At 45.9% G+C, this 12,079-nt stretch overlaps 1 protein-coding gene across 1 annotated transcript in view; it reads left to right on the top strand.

Annotated features, from left to right (window-relative positions):
- Positions 1–692: 692 nt before the first annotated feature.
- The window catches only part of LOC144155309 (synaptogenesis protein syg-2-like), a 659,264-nt gene continuing 647,877 nt past the window's right edge, over positions 693–12,079 (top strand). The window contains exon 1 of the mRNA XM_077686657.1: positions 693–1,220. Within this exon, the coding sequence (XP_077542783.1) occupies positions 1,133–1,220 (88 nt within the window). The 5' untranslated portion in view covers positions 693–1,132. The remainder of the gene's footprint in view (positions 1,221–12,079) is intronic.

A 12,079-nucleotide genomic window follows, 5' to 3' on the forward strand; every position in this document is an offset into this window, starting at 1 on the left:
TTTGCCTTCATGGCCCCTTTAAGATCGTGGAGTTTTTCAACCTCAAAATTAATTACAAATGCAGAAATAAAGTAAAACAAACACAATTAACTAGCGCTTTCGTTTAGTGATAGCGCGTCATCCCAAGCTTGTAGAAAGCTAATAAATGAGCGCATTTTAGTCACGTCTCGTATGTATGCAACGACGTGACAGCAAAAGAAAGTTTGGGAACAGTGCCCACTTCCTTCGAATGTGGTGTCAACTGTGCGTCGATACGAGCAGGACGAATCTGCCCGCGAAAAGAACCGGGCTTCTCCGGTCAGACATACAATACGGCGACTTACAGGCCGTTGCCCTGACGTACTTGACCGCTTACCTGCAGTCAATATAGCAGAGTCGCTGACAAGTCAGCGGAGCGCGGGAGCTCGTGAGGAGGGCGGCCGACGACGAGCGGAGGTGCGTGCGACAGGCGACGTCAGCATGGTGCACGAGATGCATCGCATATACCCTGCGAGGTGATAGCAAGGTAGCGTGAAGCAGCGACGGAGGTTAACGGTGCCGGGGGGCCCATGAAAGAGGGCCGCCCGCTGGTCTCTTTGAATGGAGGAGCAGTTCCCCTGGCGGCCACCGCGCGCCACTAGCGGCGCGCTTAGGGGCCGGGCGGTGAAGCCCAACTCCGCGGCTGCTCTTTCAGAGACTGGCCGTCTCCTCTCGGGAGCAGCTGAGCGGAGCCGATGCCCTCCTGCTGCTGCGTGCTCGCTCCCGGCTCGGCGGCGTGATTGCGTGGGAACTTTGAACCGCCTGCCGGTCCACTCCTGCGTTTCGCGCCACGGCGATCGCCCGTCGTGTCACGCTCCAACTGGACTCTCTCCGGAAGGAGCTCTGCACCCCGTCTTCAATTCGCACTTTGCAAGACTACTGTTGTTTTGTTCGAAGAGCGAGTTTCGGACACCGAAAGTTGAACTATCGTCTTGTATTGTTTTGATCGGGCTCAGAATCGAGCTATGTAATGTCAAATGCGGCGCACCGTGGCTTGAACGCCCGTTCCGCGGGCAAAATGCGGCATTTGTGGTTCAAACCGGGCTTTGTTGCGTAAACGCCATTCGATTGGTGAAAAGCGGGACCGAGTGGGCGACCTGCGATTTCCAGTGGGATGGCATCGCACGCTTCGGTGGTGCTTGCACAATGGACTTGTCTTCTGCTGTTCTTCAACTTTGGAGGTGCCGGCCACCGCTACGAAGGTAAGAGCACCACCACAAAAAGTTTCCCCCGCAGCTGTGGATGCCATTCCCCCATCCCCACCCCCGCCGGAAACTGGGCGCTTTTTTGTTCGAAATATTGCCTTCACGGTCACAGTTTCAAACAAAGTTTGGAGCTATGACAGTGCACCTTATTTTTCTCATAAAATATTCTGCCTCTCGTCTTTTGCAGGCAGTTTTCTAAACTGTTGAAAGAATTATAAATAAAGTCGCCCTGACAGATGAAGCTTCTGAAATATCAATATCTGCTTCTTCGTGTGCGTTTTGACGGGTAGGAGGCGTTAAGTACGTAAAAGACTACTATGCGAAAAATGTGTATGCGCGAATGGTGAATAGCTGAACCGGCTGAAACTCAACACGGTGTCAAAGTTGGAATGACGCGCTAACTGTGCTAGCTCTGAATTTCATGTTTTATCCCTAAACTGATGGGAGAAACGAAAACTCCGATGATCCAGTATCAGTGAGCGCCCAATGATTTCGAGCGGAACGTTTCCATTTAGGACAACCACAAGAGCTTGAAAACCTGAGATGGCGCGGTATACCAACAACCCCCGGAAATTAAGTACCCATTAAAGACACCGATGATACTCCATGCCAAACTAGAATGGACGCTATACCCGGTACTTAAGGTTTACAAACTGGTTATGGCTACAAACAAGCCGTAATAGTAAACCTGGCGTGAATGAAGGCGTGATGTTCTACCTAAATCAATTAGTTTGGCCGTGAAACCCAACCACCCGTTTTAATTACAGCAGCGTCAACAAAGCGCCCCAGGCATTCATCGGTGGGCCAGAAAGCCGTGCGGTGCAAAATTGCGATTCATTTGTCTACCTTTCAATTAAACCGCCGAATCCACGCTGGGCGTTAACGAAACTTTCGCACTCCTCAGCAATTTTCTCTTTAGCCGCGGCACGTGTAAATGATAAAAATTCGAGAAGCGCGAAATGAAAGCAATAAATAGTATGACGGTGTCTTCTAAAGGAAAAGAGGAACGCTGAACGAACCCACAAGCAAGCGATATTAATTGCGGTAATATAGTGCGTGGGCATATTCAAATTAGATGCGACTTCCTCAGAGCCGTTTCAGTGCATGGGGCTCAGGGTGTCTCGGATTGTAAAACTTTAGCGAAAGTTGTTTTCAGTAAGAACCGAAAAGGAAAGTGAGTTCCGCGAGGCGGGCGTGTTATCTTCGCGATGGGCAAGCGGAAGAAAAAAAAAAAAAAAAGACGCCGCAGTTCCTCGTTAAGAAATTCTAATGCCCACCGCGCACGCACGTGGTGGCACCAATAAATGTTAAGCCCGTGCGGGATAAAGTTGGCGTTCAATGAAACTCATGCTGTATGGCCCCCAGAAAGAACACGAATGAGTCGCAGAGCTTTATGATAATAAGAACTTCATGTTAATTGCGAAAGGAAACGAAAACTTGCCACAAGGTACGCACAACGAGATGCCGAGAGTTAACTGAGCTCTCTTCCGCGCTGTAATACGTTTGTTTGTATCCTGACAAAAAAATATGACCAAAATAAAAAAGTTTGTGATTTCAAGCTAAATGACGGTTCATAAAGTGTCACCCGGGGCCCTGGAGATTTTTTTTTCCCACCACAATTCGCATCAACAGAGACACGTGCTTGGGCGAAAACCCGAATAGGTAGTTAGTGGGTGACAATAAAAACAAAATGCAATTGACATTAAGCGGCGAAAAATTGGGTTGCAGCGCCCGTCGAAACGGTAATGATGATTGGCAAGCAATATATCCCTCGAAAATACGGTACAAAAATAACCGGTTGAATTCGGAAGCAACGATGCGAGATTTGTTCCTTCTTTTCGTACTCATGAATATCCGTCGCAGCTAGCGGCGATGTTTTTTTTATTATTATTGCCGGAGATGAGATGGGAGGAAAGCTGGTAGCAAATTTAGAACATAACAGGAAGCGAGGCTGTAGGGCCCAGCGCACCGCACTCACAAATTCGGTATATAACTCATTTACTATGCGTAATCTTTCCGGAGCATGTAGCGTTTCCGGGACGTAACTTCATTTAAATAACCTATCTGCGCCGAAGGCCGACAGATAAAAACGATAAGACGTTGGAAAAAAAGAAACGAGGTGAACCTTATGCTACGCAATGCACGTTCTTTATTGACCTCTAGCAAATTCCCGTCCCATAAATTTGAAAGCGTGATATCTGATGGAGGAGAGGAAAGGAGGGGGGGGGGGGAGGGGTTCATTACCAATATTTTGTTTCTTTCCCGCCACCTTTTGCAATCTCGCATGTTTGTGGCCTAGTTTTCGCGGATGGATGGAAGCGTTTTTTAGCACGTCCTGATCACAAGAAGAGAGCGACGCATGGTCTCGCTAGAACGTTAGGTTAATTTTAGCTCCCGTCTGCTTCGCTCTTTCGCGCCTGGTCTTATTGCTAGAAGTAATCTTCAACGGAATTTTATAAAGTACAAAAACAACTTGAGGACAACGAAATGATTTGCCATCCACGGTGCTTCTTGTTTTACGTGATTTGGAATTTTTAAGTTTTAATTTAATGAAGAATTTCGCAGAAACGGAACGCACTTTTGGGGTGCCGGGAGGTGATCCAGAACAAACAGATGAAAGGAAATGCTCTACCTGCGTTTAGTGCCTGATTTAATTGCCCCTTTCACTGTAGTATCCGGTATCGGCAGACAAGGGATTATCAAAGGCTTTTCTACTGCAAGACAGCTCTTGCCTAAGTAGGTAACAAGATGGTAGGGTAAGAAAGTGGCTGCCGAAAGACATGACTAGAAACAGGCGAAGAGCGTAAACACGATGGAGGGAGAAATAAGAAAAAAAAAAATGGGCCCATCTCCCCGCGAGGGGGACTCGAGTAAATGCGTCGCATAGGGGGTGGGTGTATTGCGTTAACGTTTAGTGTTTGGGGAGTTGGTGGTAGTGAATGCGTTGTATCAGCAGCTTCTTGACGTAGTTTGAATGAGTCAATGATATAAGGCGCGTTCGTAGCCTCCCATTCTGTGTCGGCTTTGTGGCGCAGTGGGTAGAGCACCATGTACATTGCGTTCCGCCCGCAGGGTCGAGGGATCGAAACCAGGCGCCGGATAGTATTTTTTTTTAATATAGTGTAGGGGGAGGGGTGCGGACAACGACTACGGACGTCAACGTGGGTGACATCGTGAGTTACTGAAGTGCTCTGCATTTAAAAATTAGGGGTCAGAATGGACTCCGGCCGCGCAGGACAGGAGCGGTTGGAGGTTGCCTTCGGCCTGCAATGAACTTGGATAGGATGACGATGATGGCGATTTTGTTGTTGATGGTGATGATGACGACGACCACTTGTAAAAGAGCTTCTGTATTTGCCGTCATATTCATTGTTTCGGATGTCTTGTATCAAACAAGCAAAGCGGTTGGGAACTTACCCTGCCGCGTGAAATGTAGCGCGCCCTCTCGCGGCCCTGGCCAAGATGCCAGAAATCAAGCTTGAGCTGAAACAGATACAGACCTCTGAGCACAAAAAATATTACCCGTTGTTCACCCCGGCCTGCGACGACTTTAGTCAGTGTACGTCGGATGCTATTTCCTCATGTATATGAAAGCAGGAGAGCGTTTAAAGTTACGAAAATAAGAAAATTCAAGCCCCTTTCTTAAAATAAAGACAGTAAAGACACGAAGCTTTCCGCCCATGCAACCTGAATCAAAGTCAAAGGTCCGAAATCCAAACTGCTTCGACCATGTCGGAACGGCGCAATCGGATAGACGTCGGCTTCGTAATACGAGGAAGCCAGGTTCGATTCCGACTACGGGAAGCGTGTTTTCTTGAGGCGCATCGCGTTTCATCATCATCATCATCATCGTCATCGTCATCATCATGTGCCATTTGTGGAAACCCATCGTGTAAAGTAGGCTTTCCTGCAGCGTGTTTCCTGCAGGTGCTTTTCGTAGCCCAGGTGCGGCTTCTCCGCGTGGTACGGCAACATTAAAAAAAAATAACGTGATTCCTGAGCGTTATAACTAGCTCCGCTTCCGCTTGACAACTTCACTATCACGGTCTACTCGCATAGGAAAACATGCATGGAGGCTGCGCGCATGCTGGGATACCTGCGTCATTGACATTGACATCATATGTTATAAAAATGAAATAAAGAACTAGGATAAAGAAACTTTTGTTTCTTTAGCCACGCTATTTTGCCGTCATTAATCTATCTCAGTCCGCCCCAATGTCCCTCCTTAATCCCACATTGCTAATCATTACTATCGATCACTAATTACTAAGTTTGGATGGAAAGAGAGATAGAATGTATTTTAATGATGCTGACGAGGTTTGTCGAACATAAAGCCTAACATGCTTCGTCAAGTGCAAAATGAGACATCGGAGAAGGGAAAAAAAGAATAAAAAGGAGGGAGAGGGGTAAAGAAGGAGAAAAAACGAATGAACAGAGTTTGGATCTAGAGCATTCTGGAATTTGCTCTAAAATAGTAAAATACCCACGAGAAGGCGTTCGCTTTCCCGTTGAGCGGAGTTCTGAATGCCGTGGAGTAACGACAAGCGAGTGCAGCACGTTCAGCGCTGGAATGGCATTCATGCTAAACACGTACAAGAAATGTGTACTTTGACACTTCGAAAAGTTGTAATATCAGGAAGACGGTCCTGTAGCGCATATGTAGTATCAATATGCAAAACTTGTAAAAAACAATAGGGACTAGACCTGAACTGTGAATTGGAGAATGAGAGAGAGAGAGAGAGAGAGAGAGAGAGAGAGAGAGAGAGAGAGAGAGAGAGAGAGAGAGAGAGAGAGAGAGAGAGAGAGAGAGAGCGAGAGAGAGAGAGGGCTCTTTATTAAAGGAAAGCAGAGATGTCTGGCGGCATGTCATCATCATCATTATCATCATCATCATCAGCCTAGGTCTGCGCCCACTGCAGAGCAAAGGCCTCTCCCATAGATCTCCAATTATCCCGGTCCTGTGCTAACTGCGACCAATTTATCCACGCAAACTTCTTGATCTTGTCTGCCCATCTAACCTTCTGCCGACCTTCTGATATATTTCTGTCGCTGTCTTGACAAAGGGGGGAGCTGGTCTCCTAATGCTTGAAAAGGAAAAGGCGAGTGTAGGGCGACGCTCAGGTGCAGGCGGTGTATTATGGCTTCGTCGTGTTTATTTAGGCAAGGTAACAATCGGAAAGTGCAATCAGGTTCGACGGAGTAGAGCGGTGCATATGAACGTGATGGATTGGTCCATGTGGAAAGCTGGATCTGCCGCGCAATACGGGACAGAGAGACAGAGAACGTTACAGCCGCAATAGGGACTTGGAGATCATCAGCTTTGGAGCCTATGGCGTATCTGTAGAATTGCCTGATACTTCACAGTTTGCCGGTGTCCACTGGTTTCGATGTACTGGTCATCACTGAAGGCTTTCTAACGAAAAATACAGAATGCCCCACACTAGCTGTTCGTTAAGGAACGACTCAACGCATTGAAGGTCCGCCCGACAGTGTAACAATGACCCATGTGCTGGCTGGCTGCTGGGTGATGTATTGGAGAACCACACGCAGGGTGGCTAGCCCAGTCACTGTAGATGACGTCCTATGACCGAGCTTTTTGGTGATCGTAGTGCACGACGCAGGAATACAAGCACCAATCGTGGAAGATCTTCCTGGGACTTAGCCATCAGTATGTATATGGGTATGGCTCGCGTATCTATTGTGTACAAGTTCTGGAGCAAAAAAGTAAGAGCTGGAACTGGAACATTGGCCCTTCACGTGATTCCTGGCACGGTTGTGTAAATACTGATAGGCAAGAGCAATCATGGCGGGCAGGAAGGCACAGATAGGATCTGGTAACGTTGCGGTAAAAGGTCCTGCAAATCTGGAGCAGACGTCTCAGCCAATGGGTGTGTCGTTGCCTCGTCACAAAACGTAAACGCGCACGAAGCAGTTCCTGTTTACGCAACGCTAGCGGCATCAAGCATCTGCACTCAATCTAAGAGCAGCAATCAGCCTATGGGATAGCTGAGCAACGGCGCAGAGCGCCACCGCGCTTTTCCACTGCGCCACTGCGCAGTTTCCGCCGGTGAGACCGCGCGACTTTTTGTACCATTCGTACAGACGTCGACGAGGACAACGGTCACTTTTCGCTTTCACTTTTCCCATTTGATGAGACATATCTTACTATCGAAGTAGAAGCCACTTGAAACCCAGCGCCTCGCTTTACCACCACAGTACTGAAGAGACACCAGTGCCGCAGAAACAAACAAGCTCCTCTAATTTGCAACACGTCCCATAATTTCTCGCCTCTTCTTACTTCACGCTTTTTTATAGCATCATTTTAAGCCCCCTTCTCGAAGCCACCAACAATAACGTCATTCCGAATAAACTATAGAGTTTCATACTAATATATACTAGAGGGAAATATTTCGCCAATGTCTATGCGAGCCGCGCTTCAGCGAACGTTCCGTCCACTGTCCTTGACAGGCACATTCCACTGTCCTTGACATGGCCCATGAACAGTCCGGAAGGTTGCATCTGGCTCCAAAAAAGCAAAGATATTAATGTTAAAAATTGATCAAATTTGCTTTGTTATTATGAAACTGAAGTTCCAAAAATATGTGTTTGTCAGGAATAATTTAGAAGCTTCATCCAAGATGAACAAGAAAAAGACGTTACCCTTTGTTGTTTATTTCGGCCTCGAGACAAAAAAGAATTCATGTGGCTAGCCAAGTCAAGTAGGCGATGAACGTCGCTAGCTGGCGGCCCACGATTACAGCGCCAGATTTCCCTCTATAGAATGAAATTCCATGGAATAAACCCCAGCCACTCAGTAGCATAAATTAGTGACCGAACACTCGTACGTTAAATGTAAATAACTCGTTTTTTTTGTGTGCCTACAATAACCTCCTGGAAAAGTTTGCCCAGTCACATAGCAACATGTTCTACCCGCCATACCACTCGGGAAATGTCGCGTGACACGCACATTTTAACTGTTCACGTTCCGTTAGTACTTTAACTACACTCTCGCTATTTTTTTGCACTTTATATGGCAGTCGTTTCTTTTATTTTGTTTTGTGGGCTATTTTTAATATGCGGTGTACCTATGCCCCCGCACTGCCCACAATTATGCATTGCCCTCGGGCCATTATTATGATGTCAATAAATGAAACGAACACCGGTCTTGACCGAGTTATGTAGCCTGCCCATCCACTCAAGCGATTAATCCGAGTTTCAGCGGCCTCCGTGTTTTATTCAGGAGTGTCCGGAGGCAAGACCCGATTTCAACGGTCATTTTTTCCACTCGGCATCCGTGGCGGTTCCGAAGAGCAGGCCCGCTTATTTGTCATTCTGTGGTTGAGGCAGTTTTTGTTGCCCGTTATCGATACTCACGCAGCGGTCTGGTCGGAAAAGCAAATACTATATTTCCCAGTGTGTAACGCATAAGTAAAAGTGAGCTTGATACTAATCGTTTCTCTCTTGAGCCAATTTTTGTTTTTCGCTCTTGATCCGAAGCGGCTCGGAAACACCTACAAAATTAGATCCTGGCGTTTTCCCTTCAACTTGCTGCGCACCGCCGCGAAAGTTCCCCCTTCTGTGTGCTTCTGGGTATATGCCGTACGGCACAGCTAAGGCTAAGTTCTTTTTGATTATTCCCCTCCCATGGTATGAAACTTCTCGACTTAGGTCCCTGGAGAGTTCACTCTAAGTGTGGGGCAACTCGAAGATTACTCGCCAGTGGTCGAGTCTGGCTAGTGATTGACCAGGTGTCCTTAGCAGGTGGCCTTCCCTATTTAGCCCCCGCGCCCCACCCGGAGCTTTGAAAAAAAAAACGAAGCTGAAAACAAGCAATAATACATTGTGAGAACTCGCATTTCAAATTACCTGCTGTCTTATCGCTATAAGGGTTGGCACTAAGGAGTCATGTTGCACAGTCAAAGTTGGAGCTCCTTATTCGGGCTGCTCAAAGCAGTGTGGTTTGCTACGATAAATATATCTTAATATCCATTGCAAAGTTCACGTCACGTTAGCAGAAGGGACAGCATGTGCAAGCTAAGACCTCGCAAAAAGAAAAAGGCGAAGGGGTTGTCACTTCTGTTGAAGACAAGTGCAATAAAACATTAGAAAATGGTTTAGTGCATGACAAATATGAACAAAATACATCAGAATGCTACAAATGTTTTTGTGATTAGCACCGAGCAGCCCCATCTCCGCTGTTTTTTTTTTTTTCTTTCTTTAAAACGCTTTGGGGAGCTTAAGAGCGTATAGGCCGTAAGGTGTTTCTCTTATGTGATATAAACAAGCCCGGGTGATTACTCGAATGATTTGCGCGTGACACTATCTTATCAGGCGAAAAATAAGTTTACGAATGTGCGATATTTAGGCGAACGTTATAAATCTGTAGGCGGTCGAAAATAATACCAAGCGCTCCACTGCAGCGCAGCTCATAGCCCTGGTGTGGCTTTAACGTGTTAAAGCGCTGTTTGAATTGACGAATTATTTCTTTACGGGACACTTTTTCTCGACGCCATTTCACGACGCTCGTTCGAAGTGGCACACACACAACCAAAACTAACAGGAATTCTGCTAATTGCCTACTAATGCGCAAGCATTCTTTCGCCGCTTCTTTGGTTTTCCCAACCTTACTTTTCCTAGGCGCCATTGAAAGAACATGTCAACCACTTAAGGCTGTCTGGCGAGAGTCCTGCGTGCATTTTTGTTCGGTCCCGTCATGTGCTCACTAGTAAAATTTACGTCAACCCAACAACATCTGATTTCTTTAACCTATTTACTCACGCGAGGCCTAAGCGCGCTAGATTAAAGACCTTTGTCATTCCAGGAGTCGTGTGCATATATATATATATATATATATATATATAGATTACGCAAATAAATAGTTATATATTTGTTTTATTCTGATTTTTTTCTTGCATCCTGAATTACGATATTTTGAGCATATCCTTGGCATGACTCCTCGCATCGGGGTGCTCTAAGCATAGAATGCTTACGCAATTAGTAACGTTTTCTTAGTTATGTGCCGGTACCACACCTTTGCAATCGAGTTTAGGTTCCTTCTAGCATTAATTTGTACAGCATTGCCAATAGCTTGTAAACATTGAGGTTTCTGTTCACTTGACTTCGTATATGTACGGAGCAGCCAAATCTATTTACCGGCACTCTGGCGCTACAAAGCCGAGCGACGGGGAGAAAAAGTGTGCCCTGAAAAATTAACCGACGATGTAGAAATACCTGGTAGCTACAAGTTAGTTTTTTTTCCTTGGTTTTGCTCACAAGTCCCGCGGGCGCATTTGCTCGTGACGTGCAGTATATTTATCCAGTTTAAGAAGACAAGTCGAGTTAATTCGCATACAACACCCTTTTGAAATTCAGCCTCGGTATTCAATGGATTGCGCAGAAATGACTACAAGTAATACTGCACCTAGAAAATCTTTATTAGCTCAAATAAACAGAACACATCACATAAGAGAGAAGGGGGTGTGTGTGTAAGTGAAACTTCAATGGTATTGTTCAACGCTGAGGTGCAGTTATTAGGTAAATTTCTTCAATGAAGCATGCTGGAACGCATACGATGTTGTTTCATTGCACATCTCAGGATAGACGTCTAAATGTACGACGCTAGTATTTTCGAATGAACAATTGGAAGTAGTGCCTGTCCACGTCCCCTTTATGGTGTTCTGTTTTTCAGACCGTAACCAACACTTCAAGCAACAAGTTCATTTAAAATATCCCACTTGACACACGTTTGGGTGCACTGTGGTTACGTACTGTGTGTTGGCAATCAGTGAAACAAGTAACCACTCAGGCAACACAAATGGCCCAGGAAAAGTTCGGTGGTCTCTGCAAAACAGTTTTAAGCACAAAGTCAAGCATAGCGGGCTTTACTCGACGAGGGTTTATCAGATATGTTGTACAAATGTGTAGTTTTGTATTTCACCTTCATCAGAATTAGAGCACCTTTGGTCGGGAATAAAACCGAGAACCTTTTGCGCAACAGCACCATGCGCCTTAAGTAGTATGCTGCACACAACGGCCGTCATCGACTTTTAGAGGCTTTTACTGAAGCTACGCAGTGAAAAGCATTTTTAAGGAGTCCCACCACCCCTAAGCGCTACTAACAAAATTAGCTTTCCCGCTCCCCCATAGCAGCTTCTTTTCTACCCTCTTTTTTGGTAAAGGGTGGGATAACGTTTACTTGCTATTATGTTACACGAAGCCAACGTTGAAACGTTTGCTTCACAGTGTGCTGCCAAAATATAAATTTTTGGTGCAGGCACTTACAGTTGCGCAAATTTGGACATCATTTGAACATCAGCCACAAAAAAGAGCTGGTGAAAGAAGGGAAGCATTTATAAGAATGACGCATGGCGTAATTATTTAAACGATCGAGTTCCTTACTTTGCAAGCTTCGTTTCTTCTTTTTTACATTTTCTTGAAAGCGTGGAAATACAGCGTGCAAAGTGACATCAAGTCTGGTGTGATCACATAACATCAGCGCCCGACGGCGAGCCACTCATGGCAGATACTCAGCGCGTGGCTTAAACTACCAAGCTCTTTTTATTAGTAGAAAAAAACTAAAGCGTCTGATAATAGACGTTATGTTTTAACAGTGAGCGGATAAATCCTGCTTAGGTGATCTAAAAAATTTCAAAATGTTTTATCTGCGATAATAGTTACATTGATTACTCGAACTTCATGAGTTTCGTATATCATGCGCCAGACTGCTACACTATACGCAACGAAAATGCAAAAAGAAGATCCTACTTTAATAAGGGGACAAAGGGCCAAGGGGCAGGGGGCTGAGTTAGTACACTTGCGGGGGAAAAGTAGCTTGTGTGAAACGGGGCTGCTGAAGC

This window comes from Haemaphysalis longicornis, unplaced genomic scaffold, assembly GCF_048455015.1.
Source record: "Haemaphysalis longicornis isolate Haplotype H1 unplaced genomic scaffold, Haemaphysalis longicornis Haplotype H1 scaffold_1, whole genome shotgun sequence".
Classification (NCBI taxonomy): domain Eukaryota; kingdom Metazoa; phylum Arthropoda; class Arachnida; order Ixodida; family Ixodidae; genus Haemaphysalis; species Haemaphysalis longicornis.